This window comes from Elaeis guineensis, chromosome 3, assembly GCF_000442705.2.
Source record: "Elaeis guineensis isolate ETL-2024a chromosome 3, EG11, whole genome shotgun sequence".
NCBI classification, from domain to species: Eukaryota; Viridiplantae; Streptophyta; class Magnoliopsida; order Arecales; family Arecaceae; genus Elaeis; species Elaeis guineensis.
The window spans coordinates 127021058-127047785 of NC_025995.2; the positions used below are offsets into that span (position 1 = coordinate 127021058).

General features: G+C 42.8%; 2 protein-coding genes across 2 annotated transcripts; one reads left to right on the forward strand and one right to left on the reverse strand.

The window, feature by feature from the left end:
• Positions 1-1220: 1220 nt before the first annotated feature.
• On the forward strand, positions 1221-15930 carry LOC105040234 (protein argonaute PNH1). Its single transcript, XM_010916662.4, has 23 exons — positions 1221-1685; positions 7016-7510; positions 7601-7809; positions 7907-8053; positions 8164-8297; positions 8423-8532; positions 8847-8953; positions 9423-9561; positions 9630-9746; positions 11241-11348; positions 11468-11539; positions 11656-11778; positions 11941-12100; positions 12271-12392; positions 12474-12611; positions 12713-12855; positions 13376-13438; positions 13582-13645; positions 13727-13862; positions 14072-14145; positions 15216-15310; positions 15397-15428; positions 15550-15930. Exons 2-23 carry the CDS (start codon positions 7079-7081, stop codon positions 15717-15719), a joined length of 2895 nt encoding a protein of 964 aa, XP_010914964.2. The 5' UTR covers positions 1221-1685; positions 7016-7078; the 3' UTR covers positions 15720-15930.
• Positions 15931-17718: 1788 nt separating this feature from the next.
• On the reverse strand, positions 17719-19284 carry LOC105040337 (uncharacterized). Its single transcript, XM_010916821.4, has 2 exons — positions 18510-19284; positions 17719-18365 (listed from the first exon to the last, which is right to left on the reverse strand). The coding sequence occupies exons 1-2, from the start codon at positions 19167-19169 to the stop codon at positions 18345-18347; spliced, it is 681 nt and encodes a 226-aa protein (XP_010915123.2). The 5' UTR covers positions 19170-19284; the 3' UTR covers positions 17719-18344.
• Between the last annotated feature and the right edge of the window lie 7444 nt (positions 19285-26728).

Here is a 26728-nt window from a genome sequence, read left to right on the forward strand (position 1 = left end):
TTTTAATGAGTATTTTTGAGGGAGAAGAATATGAATATTAATGTATATTACGATTTCTCATTCAATTCTTTACTTTCTAATTTTGTATTTATTTTTGATAAATTTAAATCGTCGGATTATTAAAAAAATTCATTTTACAATTTGCACGCACTATTACAGAATTTTTTATTGTCTTCACCATCTAGCATACACGCAAGCAAATTTGCATTTCATGAGAAGACAATGGAGATGGCGTGCACCAGTAGATACAACTTATGTTCTTGGACTCATGATATTGGTATCACGGCAGCATCCGGACCGGATACCTTAAATGCTGTGATTGATGCATCACTAGGTTTGCAAAGAGGAGACATCTGTTCGTTGGAGGGAGGGAGGGGTTGGAGAATGGAAGAAACCCCAGCATTACTTGGAAATCACACAGCACGAACATGAGTGCACAATGCTTTTCTTAGTCTCGAGTGTTATAATGCTTTCGATTGAATCTTAAAAACATGTGATGTATGGCACAAAGAATGAGGATAATGTACTCGGCGCTCTATATATGTACTCAGCGATCGCAATCCATCGTTCGCACGAATATGCGACCGCTTTTCAAAATTTGAACCGTACCACCACCCATCCGTCCATTCATCCGTGGTGCGTCTCTGAACCATCCGATCTCTCCGTTCATCAAAAACTCTGTTATTATACGGTGTACCGCACCCCAAAAGAGAGCCACGCCTGGGCAAGGCCAACGGCACGCGAAGCATAAGAGAAGGATGGTTCTCGAGAACCGTGCGCTGCCCACGCTCCCACCACCACTCCACGCCTCGCATTCCCGGGTCGGGCGTGCATCCTTCGCCCAAAAAAAAGGATTCTCCTTCCTTCGCGCTGCTCCACCGTGAGATCAACAAACCGGTCGCTTTGAGATTTGCGCAGGCGGATGAGTGATGGCGTTGGAGCGCTTTGAGAGCTGTGTGGAGGGTGATCCAACGGTGGATTTGTGCGAAGGAAGGCTAGTCCTTTCTCGTGAAAGATACAATCTCGATCCCGCATCCCAGCCTCCACTCCACAAATCCACGCTCTTTCTCTCTCTTTATTTTCTTTATTCTCTCTCTTTATTTTCTTTTCATTTTCACAGCCGAGTCTTGAGTCCATATTGATTTTTTTTTTTTTCCTTTTCTTCTCTTTGTTTCCTCCTCGTCTAGCGCGTGCTTTGGTTTGGAGGTGGAGGCCTCTCACCCTCCCGAGTCCACAGACATTCTCTGTTCTCCTATCCCCTCGATCTCCCCGCCCACCACCTCTCTTCTTTATCCTCTCTTTCTTTAGAAAGAGGGAAAGAAGAGAGCTGCTGCGAGAGAATTAGAGAGAGAGCGCACTGAAAGCGTTGCTTTTTTTTTTGGAACAGTGGATGGGATCCCTGTTTTTTTAATACCACCGAGCGAGGGACTTCAAAGCGAGGTGGAGTTTCCCTTTTTTTTTTTTTAATTTTTGAAAGGAAACACAAGAGGGAGAGCAACGGAAAGGAAGAAACAGGCCATGGTTATTAATTTCCAACAGCGTGCACGGTCTCTCCTCGAAGGAACTCTCCTCTTCGAATGTAGAAGTAGCTAGGGTTCTTCTTCTTGCTGTTTCTCGTTTGGGATCACCGCCGATCGGATCGTTCTCCTTCTTCTCTCTCTTCGCAGATATAGACACGACATCAGGTACGTACGCTTCTCTTCCCTCATCGATTCGTTTTTCTTTTTTTGTTTAAAAAAATAAAAAATCAGTACATGTTTGCGTGATTTGGAGCGACTTTTTCGCTTATTTTCCCGAAATTGTGCGGATTAGGGTTCTTAGGGCAGAATCCGACTACTTTCCTAGCCGTCTTTTCTTTGGTTTTTTGATTTCCATTTTTTTTTAGCCATCTGTTTTGTTGTGTTTGAATATAGATTGACCGTTACGGATCGATAGAAGAAAACCGAAGCCGTCGACTCCATTCTTTTTTTTTTCCCCTGCGTTTCTTGCCGTCGAGACCATCTTCCCAATGTCGTGTTCTTGGATCATTTAGCGTTGCGATCTTATAGGATCTCTGGTTTAAATGTGAATATGCAAGACTTTTTTCACCTAAAGGGGAAAAAAAATCTCACTTTTTGAACTGATCTCCTCTCTTCTATCATTTTTTTTTTGTCGTCGGAGAAAGATCTTTTCCTTGATCTCGTCTTCTGCTTGCTGCAAATATTGATATTAAATATCATATCAGAAAAGGGGGTTCGCGGAGGAAGAATATCCGCTATTCCCTTCCTATTTCCTTGTTTCTCCTCCCTGTCGCGGCAACGGCAGAATACCAGTAATTTAAGAGCAATCAACAAAATTAAGCTACTCATGACCAGCTACAGGCAATTAGTAGGCGACCGGCATTAAAGGCCGAGGCCTACTACTCTCTCTCTCTCTCTCTCTCTCTCTCTCTCTCCTTTCTTTTCATGAATTCTTCCAAAAGGGCGGAGGGAAAATAGGCTTTTTCTTCAACGCTTGGGCCGCAGGACCTGCAGCCAAAGCGTGAAGCAAAAGGTTGCTTCAGAGCCCTCATTACTGTCGAGATCTTAGCGCGACCTTTCTCTCTCCTATTTATTTAAAAATCGAAGATCCAAAACAAAAGGAAAAATCACGCTATCTTCCACCACCACGACCACAAAGCCATCTGATGATTGCCCTTCCTGTTTCGTAGCTGTCGTCGTTTTCCCAACCCCCTCCTCTCTCGAGGCGAAGCGTTCCCCATTGCTTACCTGCCAGCCTTTCAACACTAGCGGTACAATCACCCGACTGCCACGGCTGGGATCGGTGTTCCCACCAAGCGGCGAGCTTTAAGAGTCGGGAAACGTGGTCTTCCACGCAAGAGGCAACGGTCAGCATTCGTGCAAGTGGCTCAGCTCCGGAGCCTATTTCACAGTCGTTCAGGATTTTGTATTATGAGAAAAGAAATGCTTTAGAAGTCGTGCAAGGAGCTCACCGTGCATCCGACCCGCTTCGCTAATCTTAAATGCTCACCGGAGGTGAATCGGGACTGGGGTAGGAAGTTGACGCTGCCGATGAGTGGTGACTTATCAGGCTGGGGGTGGCCGGGCGCGGGAGTGCGAAAGGGGATGATGAATCGAGGGCACGCAGGCAGTGGGCCTCACGTGACAGTCCGTTGGAACGCGTGCAGGAGGAGGCGTGCGTGCTTGCGTGTAAGGCGTAACGGGGCATGGCGTGGGTGGGTCATCAATCGTCCTCCCCTTCCTTCCTCCACGGACGGGTGTGTTTTTGAGGGTTTTATTTCCTGCTCTCGCTTTCTCTCGCCCACCCCACCGTCGTTTCCTTTTCTTTTTATTAGGGGAAATATATTAGTAGATTATGGGATGGGGTTCTCTTTTGCGCCTTTTAGGGGCTTGATCCCTCCCACGATCTGACGTTAGACAGCCGTTCCTTTTACAGCTTTTTATTATTATTATTATTATTATTGTTTGGAGGAGCCCGGCCTTTAATGGCCGCGCCCAGACTTGCATGCCGAGTGGCCTCCCCGGCCAGGGTCACACCTCTTTACACCCTTTCTTTATTGTGCCGTATCACGTTCTACGCATCAACACCACATCATATATGTTCTTTTTTTCTGAAAAAAAAAACCAATTTATAAGCATTAGTTTAGACCCTGCCATATGGCTTTTCGCTGTCTTTACTTAGGTTGAGTGGACTGGGGATGTAAGGTTGAAGTACTAACATGGATCTATGTTTATCTCATCCTAACATCGAGGGGGAAGGGGTTTGTCAACCTATTATTAGGTAGTAGCAACTTCTTTGATCCACGTCAAGACAATGCACCAGTGCTGCAAATAAAATATCCTCTGATAACCAATTAAGGACTGCCAGGTTACGCCGGCAACATAATTAAAAGAGATGCTGGGAATAATAGATATCTGATGACTAGAGCGGATGGCTTAGGGTTTTCTTAGGGAAGGCTTAGGGAGGGTTTATTTTAGGGGGAAAAAGATAGGATAGAGAAAAAGAGCTTGTCAAGTTACCTTTTCTCCTTTCTTTTTTATTTTTCCAGGAATGCTGGTTGGCAGGAGGGGTTTGGATTTTTTTTTTTTCTTTCTTTTGAGACCGCTATGCCTTTGCCCTTGGGCTATCAATAGCAGAAAGTATTCAAAACAAAGCATATGATAAACATCAAAATACTTTTATTTATTTTTTGGAATAAAGGTCGGAGCAGGGTTTTAGATAATGGTGTTGTAACCTTTGTAATATTTTCTTTTGTTATGTTACATATATGGTAACAAAAGAGTAAAAACAATGACCAGCATAACATGTTGCCATTATAACGGCCTATTATAAATTAATAATGGCTATTGATTTCGCTTGTACCTTTCTTTACATAAAATATTATCATTTCGAAATTTAAATTTCTTAATCAAATTTTGCTTTTTTTTTTTTTGCTTCCAAAAATGAGTGTATAGTGACTACAGTCAAAAGGATACTACTTTTTATTCAATGAAATTTGAAGGGAAAGACGAAAGAGGGCATCGTAATTTTTATAAAACCATTGTGAAAGCCATTATGATTTATATAATATTTTTATTTAAATATTAGAAATTTGAAACTGTAAATTTAATTGGATACAAACAACTTATATTTTCTAATATAAATTGCAGTTCCTAACTAAACGATTTTACAGTATGTGCTTCGTAAAATAAATCTTAACGAGTCATATATAGTGACAGAAAATTAATAAGTACGGTACATGCGCGGATTGGTGATTGAGATGGAGAGATTTTCAAAAATAGTGAAGACAAATTTGAAAAAAAAACAATTGATATATATAACTAAAAGTACTATATTTAACTATCACTAATTAATCAATGAAACAGGAGAGTCACCTTAATGAATGCCCTTGGAGCCTTTATGGACAATTTTCTTTTCCCAATCAAGTTTGTTTTTAGTATAGATGAATTTTAGAGCCTTATGTGGTGCAATCTTTTGTTTGCACAATCTGCATCTGATCTCATTACATGTTGCAGAAGTTTGCATGATTTTTGCTTTCTCTTCAAGATCTGTTTTAGTACCATCAGAATTTTCTAGCATGTGTTGCTAAATTCTAATGCATGGCTCTGTCGTGTTTTATTGATAAATGGTTCATGTTTTGAAATATTATTTTTATCTTTTTTTTTAGCAGAATCCTATAATCAATACGACAACGAGAGATTTCAGGTACTAATTGCAACATTTTCCAAAACGACAATAGATTCTCTTCCGACAAATTGGTTACGTCATACTTGAGAATTATCCAACCAATCTTACTTCAATTGGAATTTTTTAATATCATCTAAAGTCATCCATTCCGTGTAATACAAAGCAACACTACAATAGTGCATTCTGCAGCGGATCTGAACTTTCCGGTAACACCTTATGCATAGTTAGAAATCTTATCGAGACATGCTATATCTACAGAATTAATAGCTTTTCTTTAACCTTCATATGGACCCTGCGTCTGAAAATTGTTTGGGTTCATACCGTGGGTTGGGTTCTACGGGACTTGGTGCCCTAACATACCATGGCCACTGGCTCAAGCTATTGGCTTGAGCACGTAAAAGCTTGTGATTCCAAAATGACCGCACCAGTTAAGTGATTTACCGTCCGCATTCACCATGTGGAGCTCTCGTTTATCCTTCCGAGAGTGCTCGCCACCCCACCACCCAACCCCACTGCCTGCTCGCATCAAAGCCCGTCGTCTGCTGTGCTACAGGAGTCAAACAGGTGGTGGGCAGACGATATTTAATTAGCGCCTGTACCGGTTCCTGCCAGGCTACAGTATGTATGTATATATATGTATCGATTCGGGGGGGTGGTGGCCAGTGGGGGCAGCGCATCTCGTGTCCTGCTCACGGGCGGCGTCGCAGTCGCGGCAGCGCACTCCTTCAGGCGCTCGCACTCCCACTATTAATACAACAACGTCTTCCCACCCAACCCACTCCTCTCTCTCTCTCTCTCTCTCTCTCTCCCCCCCCCCCCCCCCTAGAGGCAGCAGTAGCAGCTGTAGGAGAGCAATGGTCCTCTTCCCTGTAGCCTGATGCTGCCGCTGTTGCCGGTGCTGAATGCTCCTCTTTGTCCCTTGGCTTTTAGGAAAGAGCGTCCTTGTCCTTGTTATCCGCCGCTGCCCCGCTAGCACTGTTGCCAACATCCGGCCCACCTCTCCCACTCTCGCATAACGACACTGCCATGGTATTATCCCCCTTCTCTCCCATCGCTATCATATCTCACATAGCATTTCTTAATTCTCGCCTGTCGGAACATGCCACCAGAACTGGACCACTTATTCCCAACGTGGCTCCTCAATATTTCCTTTCTTAATTTTTTAAAAACCCTCTTTAGCTCGTCTTTCGGCTTTAGCATGCATTCGTCTCGGGATGATTTCCGCTTAATTCCACTTGCTTACTAGATTATTCCTTTTTAATGCGATTTTAAATGCTGGGTGTTTATCTTGGGGAAAGAAAACAAACGAAGAAATAGAAAGAGTAGAGCATTGGACTTCAATAAACAGAGGAGAACGAAACCAAAGAAGATAATCATGGCCTTCTGTTTTCCTCTGTAGCTCGTGGCAGCCGTTACCAGCGGCGTATCTGCTCTCTCATACTCTCCTACTCTCAGAATCTCAAGAATCTCCTTTGCTTTTCACCACTATCGCTCACAACTTCTTTGAACGGAAAAAAAGACGACCGCAGAAGAAACCCCGACCCACTCCATCTTTCGGTCTGCCTATGCTAGCCTCCTACCAAGGCTCTTTAAATAACCGTCCGGGAAGTGAAAAGAAAAAAACGAAAAAAAAAAAAACGCGGTCCAGGTCGTCCATACCTATGGAGCAGGTATCATCAATGGGGACATCACGGTTTCTGTTGTTTTAATTTATAATTACATCTCCATTGTTCCGTCATCTCCTGCAAGGGCCCTTGACGTACCACTCTCTTTAAACCCTCTGCTAAAACTGTCTTCCTCCTCTTTGTCCTGTGCCACCCGGACCCAGGATAAATGCCTACAAGGTGGTGGTTGTGCTGGGAGTGGTAGGTAACCAGGAAGCTTCGCCGCCATGCTCGCAGTGGTAGAGAGAGACAGCAGCTTCCGCCCCTTGCCTTCGCCTTCCCCCTCGGCCTCCTACGAGATGCCCCTCCGCCACCTGGCCAAGGACCCCGCCAGGGGGGAGAAGCACGTCGTCTCCAAGAAGCCCTTCCAGAACTCCATCAACCAGCAGCAGCAGCAGCTCCAAAGCCACACCACGTTGCCGGTCGCTGCCAAGAAAAGCTCCGGCAGGCGGCGGGGAAGAGGGAGAGCCAAGGTCGCCGCGGAGAGTCCGCTCACGAAGCCGGAGATGGAGACTGGCGTTCATGCTGGACCGCCTGTATCCAGCAGAGGCATCGTGTTCCACCGCCGGCCTGGGTTCGGCCAGGTGGGCACCAAGTGCATTGTTAAGGCCAACCACTTCCTCGCAGAGCTGCCGGACAAGGACCTCATCCAGTATGATGTACGCTGATCTCTCTTTCAAAATGAAATACAAGCCATTTAGACTCCACTACGGTCTTCTAATAATTCTTCTCCGAGCGTCTCTTTACAGGTTGCGATTGCACCGGAGGTGAGCTCCCGAAGTATGAACAGAGCCATCATGGCAGAGTTGGTTAGACTCTATAGAGAGACGGAGTTGGGGATGCGGCTCCCGGCTTACGATGGCAGGAAGAGCCTTTACACTGCCGGATTTCTGCCCTTTAATTCCAAGGAGTTTGCTGTGAAGGTAGCAGAGGAGGATGATGGAATAGGAGTTACGAGGTCGGGGGTGGTTTCATGCTCATCATCTCTTTCACGTTTCTGCTTGCATTTTATTTTATATTTGAAGCTGTTGCCGACATTGTTTTTTAATCTGAAGAGAAAAGGAATATAAGGTAGCGATCAGGTTTGTAGCTCGAGCGGACCTTCACCATCTGCGTCAGTTTATAGCTGGAAAGCAGGCTGATGCTCCTCAGGAAGCTCTTCAGGTTCTTGATATCGTCTTAAGGGAATTATCGTGTCAAAGGTGCCCCATCTTTTCCCCTAATCTAGTTGCTGCCTATTTACTTTTCTATAAAGACCATTTGAATCCTTAGTAATTGCTCTGGATGTCTTTTTGCATGGACTGGTTACTAGGTACATATCCATTGGGAGATCCTTCTATTCTCCTGATATCAGAAAACCACATAGGCTAGGCGATGGATTACAGTCATGGTGTGGCTTCTACCAGAGTATTAGGCCAACTCAGATGGGTCTTTCTCTGAATATTGGTACGAGTCTGTTTCTTCTTTGCCCTTCCATTTACTGCGACTTGAAGTTTTATGGCATTGCACCCGCACCCTATATGTTCATGAGTGCATATGGCTGAGTAAATTCTTTCATATCTCATCTCCAGATATGTCTTCCACTGCTTTTATCGAGCCACTCCCTGTGATCGAGTTTGTCGCTCAGATCTTGGGCAAAGATGTGTTAGCACGACCACTGTCAGATGCTGATCGTATCAAGGTATACTGCACTCAGAACTAGAACTACATTAATTCTTGCTTTTATTTTACCTTTTCAAACACATTTTGCACTTTCATGTATTAATGAAATTTGTGACGCTCTCTTGGCACCCATAGACCAAAGTTTCTCAAAGCACAGAACAGGCTGCAGTATCTCTTGGAATTTTTGACTAAGGAACAATTAGATGCAGCTCTGCTGACGTTTGAATATTAAGATCCTGGATGTGGAATGTGATATGTTTGACAATTTTCCATTTAAACTGCAATACCTCATGCTTAATCAAATATTCATGTGTGATCACTGATGTCATGCAGATCAAAAAGGCACTTAGAGGTGTTAAAGTTGAAGTCACTCACAGAGGAAATGTGCGGCGCAAATACAGAATTTCAGGGCTAACATCACAACCGACTCGTGAGTTAATGTATGAAACGATGCCTGCCTATTCTTGATTAATCCTTTGCCAACTATTACAGTTTAAGTTGGCTATATAAAATGACTGTTGATGACATTATATGATGTTTTAGGCAAATGGTGCATGGAGTTGGAATGCCCAAGCATATAACATAAACAACTAAACTTTAGATATGGCATGTCATCATGGTGCGCGATGCACAAGAGCTTACAAATGTGACTTTTAAAGACAACATATTTTTTCCCTTCATCTGTATACCCATAATCGCAGCACAACATCCTCGAAGAATATGTAGCCTCATGGTTTTGTACAAGCTACATTTCTATTATAAACAAAATAGATAATATGCTCACATAATCCTTTTATATTGTTTCAGAGTTTGATAGCAGTGCCACTGCAGTGAATAGAACTCATGCTTAGAAATGAATTCTTCCGTGGACCTATCTTATTCTGAATCCTTTTGTTTTTTCTCCAACAGTTTTCCAGTTGATGATCAAATGAACATGAAATCTGTTGTTGAATACTTCAAAGAGATGTATGGATTTACGATTCAGTACTCACATCTTCCTTGTCTTCAAGTAGGAAATCAAAAGAAGGCAAATTATCTGCCAATGGAGGTGAGTTCAATGCCTTACAGCATCTTTTGTTGACCCAGCTCAGGTCTAATTCGACATCTACTTCACAGGCTTGCAAGATAGTTGAGGGTCAGAGATACACAAAGAGGTTGAATGAAAAGCAGATTACTTCCCTGCTGAAGGTTACTTGCCAGCGGCCCAGAGAACAGGAAATGGATATCTTGCAGGTCAAAAGTCCAAACTGCCTCATCAATGGATTGAGACCTATTTACTAGTACACAATTGGCATGAACTGTTGGGTATTGAGTATTGGCAGTTGCTTGTTTATAGCACAAATTGAGGGGGTTGGCACATCTCATAGTTTCTCATCGTATAATTGTGGACCATTACCTATATTTTTGTGGCAATGGTTGCCCCATGGACCCAAAATACTTGGGTGTTTGACGAATATGATGCCTGGACTTCATAGTAACGGCCTTGTGTAGGGACACTTGGAGCATTACACATATATGGATGTAATATTTATATGCAAGTTAAGGATATAGTACACACGGGAAGGATGATGTTAGCACATGCAAAGCGCTTGTGCCAGTAATTATTATGGATGATGTTAATTCCCATGTAAAGTGCTTGTCTCAGTATTTATTTGATGTGCATAACATAGTACAGAAACTTATGACCCTCAGCATTCATGTTATTAGGTCTGAAGTTCTATTTGGCTGAAATTCTGAAACCAAAACTAAAATGTTTTGATCTCACTGAGATCTGATTTGAGATTCGGGCTGCTTTTGGTGTTTGAAACAAAACAAGCTGAAAAACCAAATTAATTATCTATACATACAAATGGTCAAATCGAATGAGGTTTTTTCATTAGCTAATTTTTACTTAAATATATACCCGAATCTGGGATCATAGTTTGTAACTGGAATTACATTAATATGAGACAAATAAGTCATGCTAGTTTAAGATCATAATGAGCTTACTTAATAGAAATACACAGCTATAATTATGTTTTATAAATCTAGCATAGATATTGAGTCATACCAACCAATGTAATAACTCAACACATGTAGGAATTTATAAATATTTCCAACTTGTATTGTTACAATGTCTTGGAGTCTTGGATGTTGTTAGACCATTTTGAGAACAACATTTGGAAATTGTTAAATAGTTGGATGGAAGATGATGTTGCCAATCATGGAATTTGTTTCTTATTTGCAACAAGCATAGAATGACATATGGGTAACTATGTAATTTTTATGCAAATATCAGTTTTGGTTGTTTTTTATTGAGCATGCTCTTGGGGATTTTATGCTATGTTCCTATGTGGCAGTCTAGGTGGTCACAGGTATCATACCTAGAAGTATCTATGCGATTTTATTTCTTTGGTCAGAGATCACTGTTTGTGCAATATTGAACTGCATTGATCTTTTACTTGTGTTATTGTGACATTATGTGGGTCTGCCATCTCGTAAACTCTCAGCTTTCCTCTCAGAACGGTGGGCTCACTGTCAGCAGCTTTTGCTAGAAGTTTTGGTCCTCTCTGGTTGATGGGCCTACTCTATCACCACCCTATCTTAATGAGGCTTTAACTTGCTACAACTTATCTGTTATTATCTGATGGCCTTACTGAAATCTGTGTTTTCTTATTTTGACTATCACTGTATTATATTTCCGTTGATTAGGCTTACAGAATTTCATTATATATCCACCATTTTCAGACAGTTCATCAGAATGGGTATGAACAAGATCCCTATGCAAAGGAATTTGGCATTAACATTAGTGACAGACTCACCTCAGTGGAAGCTCGAGTTCTTCCTGCTCCATGGGTAATGCGTAATTCTTGTTGGCAGTGGATTTGTCAAGTTACTGTAAAATAGTTTCAGCAGATGTAAAGTCAACTATCTTAAGCTGATGAATATTTTTTTATCTAATGTGTTTTGTAAAGCTAAAATATCACGACACTGGCAAAGAGAAGGAATGTTTGCCTCAGATTGGCCAATGGAATATGATGAACAAGGTACAGATTGTAGAAAAGTGCCACAAATTTTCAGATTTTACCAAGTGAACTAGTGATGCACTGTAGAGTGCAGGTGTTCAGTCTGACATTTATTAAAACACATCTCCACAATGCAGAAAGTGATAAACGGATGCACGGTAAACAACTGGGCCTGTATTAACTTTTCACGAAGTGTTCAAGAAAGCACAGCTCGTGGATTTTGTCAGGAGCTAGCACAGATGTGCCAAATATCAGGCATGGTAAACTCTCGCATGCTGATGGTCTTAATCTTAAAAGTTTTAATTGCTTCCTTTTTCCTCATGAGGCTGATCATATCTCAATACTCTGTATGTCTGAGAACTAGCATTGTAGGCCTGTTGTAATTCATGACTATAACTAAATCTGTAGATCTAACGCTGCAGGAATTCAACCGTGAGCCTGTAATTCCGATCTATTCTGCAAGGCCAGAGCAAGTGGAGAAGGCTCTTAAACATGTCTATAATGCGGCAATGAACAAACTCAAGGGGAAAGAACTGGAGCTTCTTTTAGCCATCCTTCCAGACAATAATGGTTCTTTATATGGTGTGTTTGTATTTTTCACATTCCATCACTATGCTGCCACTATTCTTTCTACATTTTTTTTTTGTTCATTAATGTGTCCATGCACATTTTGCAAAAGTAGTCTTTTTATCATGATCCTTCACATTTTGCAAAGGTGGTCTTTTTATCATTATCCTTATACATGTATACAGGAGATCTGAAGCGAATATGTGAAACTGATTTGGGATTGATATCCCAGTGCTGCCTGACAAAACATGTTTTTAAAGTTAGCAAACAGTACCTGGCAAATGTGTCTCTTAAAATTAATGTCAAGGTAATTTTGAGATCTTTGTACAGTTTCCTGATAAACAACTAGAAAGATGCTTATCCATTTTAATCCATTTGGTTCATGTAGATGGGAGGAAGAAATACTGTACTTCTTGATGCTATAAGTTGGAGAATTCCCTTGGTTAGTGATATACCAACCATAATATTTGGAGCAGATGTAACACATCCTGAAACTGGAGAGGACTCTAGTCCATCAATTGCTGCTGTAATGATAAATCGCTCCTTCAGTTCTTTAGAATTTGCATTTATAAGAGTGCTGATGGTGATACCCCTCGGTATATTTTATCTAACAATATGTGCTTACAGGTTGTTGCTTCCCAAGACTGGCCTGAAGTTACAAAATATGCTGGACTTGTATGTGCTCAAGCTCATCGACAAGAACTCATTCAGGACCTGTACAAGACATGGCATGATCCTCAGCGGGGCACGGTTACTGGAGGCATGATCAGGTTTGTGTTTCTTTTCCTCGAAAAAGGGACCTTAAATTACATTTACTGGAGAGTAGTCAGGTATCTCCCTGGAAGCATGATGAGGATGTTTATAGGTTGGATGGCCACAATTTGTTGAATGCGGAGTCCATGGTTTTTAAATTTTTGCAACTAATATTAGCACCCTGCTATTGGCTGCTGAAGCATTTATAGTAAAATATGCCAATGGAATCACCTTTAGATGACTTGCAAGAAAAAACCATTACAGGAAAACCATTTTTTTTAATTTAAATTTTTTATACATCTTTCTAGAGCTTGCAGGTACAGGAAGCAAGTCAGAAGATACAATTATACATTCTGTATAGAGTTACCTGTGTCTGATTCCCAATTGCCAAAATTATCAATTTCGTATACCAAAACTGCTTTATTTTACACCTGTCAAGCTTTTGTCAAGACACTTTGCTGAAGTTCTGGATTTGTCATCTTTTCAGTTCTGATGTAAAATCAATCTCATTATATTTTATTCATGTCACTGTTGCAGAGAGCTTCTGATTTCCTTCAGGAAGGCTACAGGACAAAAACCGCTAAGGATAATCTTTTATAGGTAATAGGTCTGATTAGCCATTTCATTATTTCTGATACTTGTCATTATACCCCTCTTTAAGTGAGGGGTAATATAGTTTTGCTTGGTATGACACTTTACGGGTTTGGTTTTACTCATCACTTTTCCATTCAAACGTCTTGCAGGGATGGTGTCAGCGAAGGGCAGTTCTATCAAGTCTTACTATATGAATTAGATGCTATTCGTAAGGTTAGCATTTGCCTAACTTTTGTCCTAATGTTTTTTTAGCCATTTATGTGAATAAATGCACTAACTACCTCACATCTATAGGCATGTGCATCCCTAGAACCAAATTACCAGCCACCCGTCACCTTTGTGGTAGTCCAAAAGCGCCACCACACAAGATTATTTGCAAACAATCACAGGGACAGAAGTAACACAGACAAGAGTGGGAATATCCTTCCTGGTATCAATCGTGTTCCAAGTTCTTAAGTTTTATGTGTTATTCCTCCAAGTATAAATTACTGATTTCTTTGTTAACTCTGGGTCCAGCAGTACTCCTTAGTTGCTGCTATTGTGACCACATTGTTTTTTTGTTATAAAGTTCTGGATGATCATTTATCTTGCTTAATTAGTAATAGTGTTGCTTATGCACTGAAAAGTTTCATGTGGCAGGTACGGTAGTTGATTCTAAGATATGTCATCCAAATGAGTTTGACTTCTTCCTTTGCAGTCATGCTGGCATACAGGTATACTCATGGTGTTCATTGTCACCATTCCTCATAAATTATTGTTTTATGGATGTACTATGTACATGGAAGCATGGTGGGTTCTAGAGCCAATTGCTGGATGTGAACAAGCAATTGTTGCTTGAGCGAAGAAAAATGTCAGAGTGCACAGCGAGCCTCTTTCTCTTCGAGGACATTTTTGATGTGTCTGGCATGATAGATGGGAAATGAATTAAAATCTGATATGAGTAGGAATGACACCAAAAAATATTTTGTTGCCTAGGTCTATGTTGCTCTAAACCTTGAGTTTAGCCTCAAGTACCTGTGCCTGAACAAGCTTGGGTACTGGTCTGTAAGAACAAATTCCTAGAGATTTGAAGATCTTGCACTGAAACCCACAAACACACCCATGTCCATGTAACATAGCCTAAATAAAATGTAGCATGTTCGATGATAGGCAGACTTGTTTGCTAGCTACTACAAGGACTTCCTTTTCTCTTGTTTTGGAATAACTAATTCATAAAAGAACCTCATGTCTGGTTAAATACATCAGGTGGCACACTCGTCAGGAAGTTCTATTTAAACCCCATCCGTAGTGCTGCCTAGGGAAACTTATATGCTAAAACTTTGAGAGTGAAGTAGAAATCAGCTTCTCCTGTGGAAAATATCTAGATGTCTGCAGCAGTTGTTTGTCTTTCTGCACGCTTCTCTGCTTTGAGGAGGCTGATTTTATTTAGAAAAATACTATTTTTCAAAATATTGAAAAAAAGTATTTTTACATTTTAGTTTCTGTTATATGAAACAGGCTAGCGATGGTAAAGGAAAAGAAGTAACAGTTTGATCGATATTATATATTGAGCTTTGGAAAATGAAATATTAGAAGGCCTGATATGATCTCATGCAATAATCATTCATGGAGGCGTAGCAGGAAACTTAAATGCATCAAAATAATACACATCACTGGAAAATGCCGAAATCTAAAGTAAAAAAGTTTTTCCCATCAATTGTGAGCTTTTCCTGGTGGGACTTCTGTAACATTTTTTACTGCATAGTTTAATGACCGTTCACCATGATTAAGTTGATTGGTGCAGGGGACTAGTAGGCCAGCGCATTACCATGTTCTTTGGGATGAGAACAACTTTACAGCTGATGAAATGCAGACACTGACAAATAATCTATGCTACACGTAATGCCCCTTTAAATGAATTTCCATTCCATGCATGTTGGTGGGACGGTTAACTTATTTCTATTTAAATTGATTTATGACTGCAGGTATGCTCGGTGCACCCGATCTGTTTCTGTTGGTATGAACTTCTGTGCCACTGGAAGACACTTATTTTTTTTCGTGCCTGATAGAAATGTTTTCTTCTTTACGTTATTACTGATCTCTTTGTTTCCCTTTTTTCCCTTATAAATGTATAGCAGTACCACCAGCATACTATGCTCACCTGGCTGCATTCCGAGCCCGGTTCTACATGGAACCAGAGATATCTGAGAACTCAGCATCCCGGAGCACGCGCACAGCAAATGGGTCCTCTGTGAGGCCCCTTCCTGCCTTGAAAGAGAAGGTGAAGAGGGTGATGTTCTACTGCTGAGAGGGAAGGCAAGAATAAGTTGCGTCTTGTACATTAGTGCTGTATTTATATTGTAGAGTGGACGGTGTATTATTCGGTTTTTCAAAAAATTGCAGTTCCTGAGCTGGGCGACAGAGCTTGTCAAGGAACTGCAATCTTGATGTTGGTATACCGGTTAGGTCAGGAATGTATCCCATTTTCCATAATCTGATATGGCATGCTTGGAATCTCATCTCGAAGGTGATGATGACGACCGTTTGGATTCCTTCCTTGTTTGCTGTATCCATGTTGCCCTCACTGGCTCTTAACTGCATATAAATAGCCCAGGTCCACTTATCTCAATGAAGTTGGTTTCATGGGATAGGAAGGCCATTTCAGTGGACTTTTAACATCTTTCCATGTCATTTGCTGGGAACAATTAAGGGCATACAGCGTGTTTTCATGAGAATTTGGGTTAATTTATTGTACTCTTGGCTAAGAAATGGGAAGGTAATTGGGCTGCAAATATGTCGGATCCCTCTTATGAATGAGTTCTCGAATTGTAGAAGTGTAGAAGATGGACAGGATTTAAAATGAGCGAAAGTTATATGAATTTTTTTATTAACTGGTATGCATGTTATCAGTATCAGTATACCAAATATTTATATAATAAAACGGTTCCACTTTGTTAAGTAAATAAGGCGCATGGCTGAATGGAACCTCAGGCAGGATCCCGGCCTCGTGCAAACAATTTTCTTTTGCTTGGAAATTAAAGCCTATTATATCCTGTTTGTTGTTCGGTTTGGGGTGGGGGGCGCGCGCCGGCATACTCTTCTATAAGACCCAAATAATTTAGAAAAGGAGAGGACGACTCCGTTTAGCCAAAAGAGAAGGAAGCGAAGAAGTGATAAAGTTGCACAATTAGATATGCTCAAGATCATTCTATTAATAAGATAATATACTAAGCAAACTTAAAATTGAAATGTGATGGTGTTTATAAAATATGTAAACTGGGATCAACGGAAAAGGTGTGCGTATAAGAGCCAGAATACACAGATACTCCGTGATGATATGGAAGCATGGTTGTCTATCTGGTTCGGTTTCTTGGGTCCCAAGTTCAAGATCTGTCATTTTACCAACTCCGTGTTGCTTTAACTACTGCTGTCGTTGTCCCCAAAGCATGCAGCTAATATATATATATATATATATATATATATAATATATATATATATAAAAAAAAATATATATATATATATATATGATTATATGTTACTCCAACAGCGCGGTTCTAAAGTATCTTCTTGCAGGCTTCGAGGGCAAAAGACTTGAATCAGATGTCCATAAACATCGATCCAGAAGCAAAACCTTCTGTTTTTCATTCTTTTAAGAATAAAAAGTTTATCTAAAAATTTATATATTTTTAGATAAATATTTTTAAATAATATTTAAATAAAAAATAATTTATTTATATTTTTTATATTTAAAGATAGCTCAAAAAATTATTATCCATATTTTCTTACATTACTAATTTGCTAGATAAATTGTTAAGATTTATACATATTTTTTATAATATTTTTTATTATATAAATATTATTATATACAATAGTATGATATAATTTCTTATAATATAATATAATATATATATTATAATAATATATTATAGCATATATTATATAAATATTATTATATATGACAATATAATATGATATAATAATATATTATATTAATATCTTATATTAATATGTTATCTTATATTATTATAATAATATAGTTTATTATATTATAATATATTATATAAATAATATATTATATTATTCTTATGATAGATTATATTATATTATATTATTATTATAATAAAATTAATGATATATTAAGAATGAATTAAAAATTTATTTTTTAATTGATAGAAAAATAATTTAATCATTCTTAGTGGATAATTTTTTTTTATTTTATACATAAATATTATACATAAAAAAATAAAAATAAATTATAAATTTTTTTTAAAATTGATCAGAATTATAGGTACATTCTATAATTTTTAAAATCTACGATTATATTCATTTTAGCCAATCTTATAGTTTAACTCATACCGTTAGATAAATTATTAATATTAACTTAGTACTTCTTACCGCATCATTTTAAATTTTTAAAATGATCAAAATAATTTTAAATAAAATATTAAAAAAAAAAAAGAGAGAGAAAGAAAGGGAACCTCCCATCAATTGATCCCTTCTCCCCTCTCTGAGCCCTTGTGCTCCGGACCCTCCGCCACCGCCTCCGCCCCGCGGGCCAGGTTGGGCCACTGCAACAGCGGGTCCGCCCGATCGTCCAGGTGCCAGTGGACGGTCGAGAGCGCCACCCTCGCTTAGCCCATGACTTGTCTGCAGTCAGTGTCCTCCAGCACAATCATGATGACGAAAGGTTCGAAAAGCCCGAAGAGAAGGTCCTCGTTCCAGTTGGGATTGGTAGAGCTGAAGGAGGCGCAGAGCGCCACCCGCTCGGTCTTGAAGAGCTGCGTGCCCAGCTGGCCATTCACATAGAGCTCTGAAGGCCGGGCCGCCTTCAACTCGGGATTCATCACTGACGGCAGAGATGGGAAGCCTCAGGTCCTGGGTCTGGGGGGCTCTATTCTGGAACCCGGAGCGTGTCTGCCGTTATCTTCTACAATCATGAACCAGGGAACAACGCCTAATTGACCAAAAAAAAATGTCGACAAAAGAAATTTTTAAAGAAAATAGTTTCGGAGGATAAATTAGCACGGAGAAATTTCGATTTGAAGGACAAAAAATAGTGGAAGAAATGTAGAAAAAAAAAAGGAAAATATGATCTTACGTCGAGCTGTTTCTGGACGACGCGAGACCGCTTCTTGGGCCGGCGGCGGGTGCGGGATCCCGTCACCGCGGAGATATCCTCCTCGATCTCCTCCCTCGTGAGCGTGATCGAGAACTTGGGCCGGTCCCTTCGCTCCAAGTCCTCCGACCTCAGCCAGACCGTCCTCCTCTCCATCGCCACCGACGGCCGGGGAGGAGAGACGCTCAGGTGCCGCTCGATCCCCATCCGGGCTCTAGACCCCGCTCTCCTCGTCCTCAGATTCCACGGCCTCACCGCCGTCGATGAAGACGGCTCCGCATCCGCCTCGGGTTTCGGATCCGGTTCCGGCTTCTCCGGAGACCCGCCAGTAGGAAGTAGGACCACCAGCTTCATCCGATCCGCCGCCTCACGGAGGTGGACAAGGAGCTTCTCCCAGACCTCCTCCAGCCCCGCGTCGCCCTCGCCACCCTCCGCCGGAGCTCGGATCCGCGGCCCGCCTCCCTCGACCGCCGATCTCCGGCCTGTGCCCCCACGGATGATCTCCCATGAGCTGGAGGTACCACAGCTTGGGCACGGTTGACCTTGGACATTGTGTGCACGATCAGCCCGCCGGAGTCCAACTACCATGCCTCCTAGAATGCCTCGTTGGCTGGGTCTCGATTCAGACCGCGAGCATAACATCGTTCCCCAACCAGCCCTTTGGCGGTCAAACGGGCTGTAGTATTCAGGACAGATGGTAATTTAGTTATTTCGCATTTCTGAGTTGACCTGGGTAACGCCGTTACATTCGTGAGTGTAATTGTAAGTTTTGATAAATAGTGGATGTAATTATAATAAATATAAATTTTAAAAAAAAATTTATCCATCTTAAAATATAAAAATACAGATAAATAGATCAATAAAAAAATTGATCAATTTTTTAATAATATTTACTCATAAAAAAAAAATCTTAAGATTACTTCGATCTCCCGTAGAAGCAATTAGATCATCTCGATTGAGAATTTTTTTTAAATATTTATTTTCAAATTTATTTTTTTATTTTATTTTTAAAATATGGTACTTGAGCTACTCAGCTCGGATGCGGCGAAATCGCATGTTCATTTCAAGTGACATGGCCTGCCACAGTGAAAATTTGAAATTTAAATTTATTTTTAAATTTAAAACTTAAATCACATGTTGAATATGTGATTTCAATTTAAATTCAATTTGAAATGAAATCGTATTTTGAAGTTGCGATTTTATTTTATTTTTGTTCCTGCTTCGTATGGAGGGCGTAGTCGCATCTCATTATTTTTTTATTTCCAGCTCTGTACCAAGGGGCAAGCGGGGGGCGCAACTATGGGCTTTGTTGGGGCTCAAGGGGGAGGGGAGGTGTCAAGTGATGGGGGGTGGTGGGGTGCGGCACGAGGGGTGTGGGCATAGGGACCGAGGGAGGGAGTGGGTCGATGAGGGTGTAGGGTGGAGCGTTGGGTCGGGAGAGGGCAGAAGAGATGGGGGGTTTGTTTGTGTTTATGCAGAGCGGTGAGGGGCGCAAGGTGTGGGCTTCGCCGGGGTTGGGGGGAGGGGGGTGGGGGTGCTTGGGGGTGTTGGGTATGGAGATAGGGGCTGTGGGGGGTGTAGTACGGATAGGCGGCCAGGTGGCGGGAGGTCCAGGCATAAGGCACGGGGGAAGGTGCGAGGAGCGACGTCCAAACAAAGGTGCTGCGGGTGGCGCATCAGAGGGGGGATGGGTGCGGGTCGACGACGGGCTGAGGAAGGTGGAGGATTAGAGGGGTGTGTTGGGAGAAAGGGAGAAACAAAAGAAAAATATATTATTTGATTAATAATAAAATATTATTATTTGATTAATAATAAAATATTATTATTTTATTAATAAAAATATTATTATTTGATTAATAATAAAATATTTTTTATTTTATTATTAAAAATATTATTATTTGATTAATAATAAAATATTATTATTTGATTAATAATAAAATATTATTATTCGATTAATAATAAAATATTATTGTTTGATTAATAATAAAATATTATTATTTGATACGTGGAAATATGGGAGCGCAGGCTTGCATACTTGCAATACGTCATCGTCGATCTTGAGCTCCGACATCATGGTGGAAGAAGGAAAGATAATGTTAGCCGCCGTTGGAGCCTGGTGGGGGCTCGACCATCGATCTCCTCTTCAACTTCAACCCCCGATTGGCTATCAACTCGATCATTGATTGCTAGTCCTTACTTTGGTAAGCTATCTTCACCCTTATGTCTACCAACCTAATGCCCGTTGTGTGAGTTTTTGTTGGATCTGAAATGAATGACATTATCTAAAACAAATTTTTGAATAGAGAAAGCCTTTATGCACCGCACGCGGTGCTGTAAAAATATACTGTCCCATTTTATTGGTCCACACAGCCATCGCTTCCTAACGTGCATTTAATACTATAATTTTACTTTTTGGTTTAAAATTTTGAATGACAAAAATATCCTTCCTCTTTTGAAAAAAATTATGACATCCTATAATAATATTATGATATCTTGCAATTATATTATGGCTTTCTGTATAACAGCAAGTCATAATTTGGCTATAAGATGTCATAAAAATTAAAAAAATATTTTTATTATTTAAAAATTTCATAAATTTTCAATGATAAAAATATTCTTCTCTCTTTATGACTTTTGGAATAAAATTATGACTTCATATCTTACAAAAATCATAATTTGACTGCAGGATGTCATAATATGGCTATAGTATATCATAATTTTTTCAAAAAGAGAAAGATATTTTCATCATTTAAATTTTTTTTAAAAAAATGAAACTGTACGCATTAAATGCGCGTTGGAAAGTGGTAGCTATGTGGCCCAATAAAGTTGGACAGTGCATTTTTTCTGTATCGTATGTGGTGCACAAAAAATTACTCTTTTGAATATAATTATCATTCCAATCAAATCTAATCAAATACTAAAATATAGAAAACATTCAAATAAAATTTCTGTTCTCCCTGGCCAGCCCCCTTCGACATTATTTGTGGCTCCTCCACCCACCTATCGTTGATCCATGCTCATCCGACGCTGTGTTGTATTATTTTTATTATTACTCAAATAATAATATTTTATTATTACTCAAATAATAATATTTTATTATTAATCAAATAATAATATTTTATTATTAATCAAATAATAATATTTTATTAATAAAATAATAATAATTTATTATTAATCAAATAATAATATTTTATTACAAATCAAATAATAATTTTTTTTCTTTTGTTTCTCCCTTCCCCCCAATACCCCCCCTCCCAAGGTCGATGCACACCCACCCCCCCTCCGACGTGCCACCTGAAGCACCACCATCCAGCCGTCGCTCCTCCATGCCCTCTCTCCCAGGCCCCACTCCTGGACCTCCCCACCACCATGGCCACCTGTCCGCACCGCACCCCCATGGCCCTTCACCCATCGTTCCTCCGTGGCCCTCCCATGTTGCACCTCCGCCGCCCGATGCCCCCTCCCCACAAGCCCCAATGAAGCCCACATCCCGCATCCTCTGTGGCTCCGTGCACCCCCCCTCCCTCAACCCCGACGCTTGCACCTCCCATGACCTGGCGAAGCCTGCACCCTGCAGCCTTGCTTCCCCCTCCCCCCACCCCCTCTGCCCTCCCCTGATCTCGACGCTCGCAACCTGCGAACCCCCCCTCCAACCCCTGGCCCTGATGAAGCCCGCACCCACACCCCCTGCTTGTCCTTTGGTATGAAGCCAGGAATGAAAAAAAAAAAAGAGATACAATCACGCCTCTAGTACGAAGCTTGAACGAAAAAAATATAGGGATAAAATTGCACCTTCAAAATGTGATTTCATTTCAAATTTAAATTTAAAATAAAAATTACATATTAAATATATAATTTTAATTTTAAATTTAAATTTAAAATTAAATTTAAATTTTCTATTGCGGCAGACCATGCCACTTGAAATAGCATGTTGAACATGCGAATTTAAGTCAACATACGATTTGTCACGTCCAAGCCGAATCAGCCGAAATATCGTATTTTCAAAAACAAGACAGGAAGAGAGGTAGATTTGAAAATAAATATCAAAAAAATAATATTTTTATTATAAAAAAATCCCTCAAGTGAATCTCTTTAAAGTAGGAAAAGGATAAAAGCCACGGACCTAAAATTTTCTTGCTGTGCTCGAGGGATGCTGGATATGATCCTGCACTATTTCGAGTAGACTCTAATAATAGATTTCTCTATTTGCTCACTGATTGAGGTTCTCCCTTTGCTTCGGATATTGACCGTTGGCATCTGTTGGTATAAAATATCCCCCAGCCGAAGTTCGTATCAGGAGTGACCCTCCAGGGATTCTACCGACGTCCGACCTTCGGCGACGTCTTTCCAAGCCTCTCCGACGGCCGAGCCTCTGCAACATTTCAAGTTCTGCCGACAGATAAACTCCCACCAGTGTCGACTGGATTCTTCATGATGGACGGACTCCACCCAAGTTTCCACGATGGTCGACCACCTTCTAGACTTCATCCGGTCTCCTACGGGAGCCGGACTTCGTCCCCAAACTCCGACTGCAGGTAGACTTCGTCCGGACTCCTACGGGACCCGGACTTCGTCCGAACTCCGGCACAGGTAGACTTCATCCGGACTCTTACGGGAGCCGGACTTCGTCCCCGAACTCCGGCTGCAGGTAGACTTCATCCGGTCTCCTACGGGAGTCGGGCTTCTTCCCCGAACTCCGACTGCAGGTAGACTTCATTCGGACTCCTACGGGAGCCGGACTTCATCCCCGAACTCCGGCTGCAGGTAGACTTCATCCGGTCTCCTACGAGAGCCGGGCTTCTTCCCCGAACTCCGGCTGCAGGAAGACTTCATCCGGACTACTACGGGAGCCGGACTTCTTCCGCTCCCCGAACTCGTCCGACTGCAGGTAGACTTCATCCGGACTCTATGGGAGCCAGACTTCGTCCTCTACGGGAGTCGGCTTTTCCCCGAACTCCGACTGTAGGTAGATTCGTCCGGACTCATATGGGAGCCAGACTTCGTCCCCGAACTCCGGCTGCAGGTAGACTTCATCCAGACTCCTACGGGAGCCGACTTCGTCCCGAACTCCGACTGCAGGTAGACTTCATCCGGACTCTTACGGGAGCCGGACTTCGTTCCGAACTCCGGCTGCAGGTAGACTTCATCCGGACTCCTACGGGAGCCGGACTTCGTCCCCGAACTCCGACTGCAGGTAGACTTCATCCGATCTCCTACGGGAGCCGGGCTTCTTCCCCGAACTCCAGCTGCAGGTAGACTTCATCCGGACTCCTACGGAGCCGGACTTCGTCCCCGAACTTCGACTGCAGGTAGACTTCGTCCGGACTCTTACGGGAGCGACTTCATCCCCGAACTCCGGCTGCAAGTAGATTTCATCCAGACTCCTACGGGAGCCAGACTTCGTCCCCAAACTCCGACTGCAGGAGACTTCATCCGGACTCCTACGGGAGCCGGACTTCGTCTCCGAACCCCGACTGCAGGCAGACTTCGTCCGAACTCCTACAAGGGCGGACTCCGAGCTCCTGCTACAAGCGATCTACTTTAAATTTGACTACGAGCGGTCCGCACTGAATTCTCGCGGTAAGCCTCCACCCGAGCCTCCATCGTGGACGAATTCCTGCGGATTTCTATTGCAGCCAGGCTTCGGCCGAGCCCCCTCGACAAATGATCCCCATCCGGGCTTCCACGGAGATCGGACTCCGACCGAACTCCTATAGCGGACAGATCCCGGACGAACTCCTACGACACGCAGACTCCAGCAGCCGGACCCCTCCAGCGGATGAACCTCTCCAGCGTCATCCGACACCCACTGACCGGTCGACCCTCTGTCGAATTCTGCGTAAAACTGAACTTCATCTGCGGAAAGCCTCTGACCGAGCTCCTACAGCAAATGGCCCTCGCCTGTAGTATTAACGCCCAAGGCACCCAACGGTAGAAGGCTCACCAGCAACATCCGAGCTCCTCTCAGATGGATAGCTACCTCTCTCAGCCAGATGTTTCAATCGAGCTTCGGCCGACAGGCCTGGACTCCCTGACAGGCCACAGTAATGGTCACAACTCTGCTCCACCTCCTGCGACGGATTCGTGCGGGTCCACCACTCTCCGCAACAGGCTCCACGCGGCAGGCCACAGTAATGGCCATGATTCTGCTCCACTTTCTGCGACGGATTCTGCGCGGCTCCACCACTCTCTGGTAAGTCACGACAACGGACACTGCTCCACTCCCCGCAACAGGCTCCACGTGGCAGCCCACGGTGATAGCCACGACTCCACTCCATCACTCTCCGTAACAAACTCCTCCTGGCCCGAACGACCCACTACCAGACAGTTACAGACGTCGCTATCAGTCTGTTGCACTCTCCGTCTATAAAAAGGGGACCCAGATACGTTATTCTCTAAGCTCTAATTTCTATCTCAAAATACTGCTAAAATTTTGTTCGAGCACTCCATTCTTGTTGAGGCAGAGAACTGACTTGAGCGTCGGAGGGTCTTGCCGGAGCACCCCAACTCCGGTTTAGACTTTCTTTGCAGGTCCCGACGGCGACCGCGGCTCCCTCGACTCCAGCTTCTCCGACGCGGGCGGATTTTTGCACCAACAGGATTGGCGCTAGAGGAAGGGCCCTGTATCTTCGCAGTACCCTTGTTCTTAAAGGAGCGCTCAATGGGACCGCCTCCGGTCATCTTTTCCGACATCCTCTTCTCCTTCCTCCACTAGATCTTCGCCCGATGCCTCCCTGCAAAGCATCCACTCGGCGATCCACGACCTCCGCGGTCAGATCTCAAGCTCCAACCTCACCTCCAGTTTTCTAGGCTCCTCCTCCTCCTCCGGCAACGGTGGTTGATGCGGAGCAATTCGACCTACTGGTTCAGCAGGTCAGAGGCCTCACTGAAGCGGTGCAGGCCATACAGCAGCAGCAGCAGCCGCAGGCATCAGTGCGACTGGAGAGAACGTCGTCGGAACTTCAAAATCCGGCAGTAGGATGGGCCACTTGTGTCAGTCGCTCCGTCTTTCCCGGAAAGATGAATCCGAGGGTGGAGAGCCCTCAGTCAAATCACGATTCTACTCCTGGAAGATCTCTACCTCCATTCTACCAGAAGACCCTCGAGACTCGTAGTCGAGAGAATTTCCTGGATCAAAGGCTCCGGGAGATGAACCGGCGGATCAAAGAACTCCGCCACGCTCCCCCCGCTTATGGTGAGAACATTTGTACTAACCCTCCCTTCTCTCAAATGATCATGCAGGAACCGATCCCGCCAAACTTCAAGCTCCCTCAATTTGAAAGCTACGACGGGACTTCGGACCCAGTTGACCACCTAGAGGCCTTTCGGACAATGATGCTACTCCATGACGCGTCAGACGCAATCCTGTGCCGAGCTTTTCCATCCACCTTGAAGGGAGCAACGAAAAACTGGTACTCGGCACTGAAGCTGGGTACCATCTTTTCTTTTGATCAGATGAGCCATCAGTTTGCGGCTCATTTTGTTAGCAGCCGGCATCTCGAAGGGGTTCGGAGTCCCTTATCAACATCAAGCAAAGGGAGGGGGAGTCCATTCAGGCTTACGTCAACCGTTTCAATGTCGCCGTGTTGGAGGTCCGAAACTTGGATCAATCGGTTGCGATGGCCGTCCTGAAAGGCGGCCTTCAGAAGAACGACCTTCTATTCTCCCTGGAAAAGAAGTACCCCAGGGATTTCGCTGATTTGTTGGCTCGGGCCGAAGGGTACGTCCGAGCAGAAGAAGCCTTCAAGATGAAGGATGAGGAGACCGTGAGAGAGCAGCAGGCGGGAGACTCGAGTAAGCCCGTAGTCGAAAAAGGGCCGAGAGAAGCTTGACCACGTTCTCGAACTCCTCTCGGGCACAAGCGCGCCAGACTCCTCCCCGAGCATGCAGGCAGAGAAGTCCGGAGCGCCGGATTCGACGGGGCTCTCCCCCAGGAAGATTCCGCAGCTATACCCCCCTCAACGCATCGAAAACCCAGATGCTGATGGAAGTCAGAGAGCAGCTCCCAAGATCAGAAAGGATGCGCACGCACCCGAGAAGTCAATCCTAACAAGTTCTGCCTCTACCATCGTGACCACGGCCACGACATAGAGGAATGCATTCAACTCCGAGACGAGATCGAGGAGCTCATCAGACGAGGTCGGCTCGATAGGTTCATTCGACACCGGCCTGAGGGTAGAGAGGATCGACCAAGGACCCTA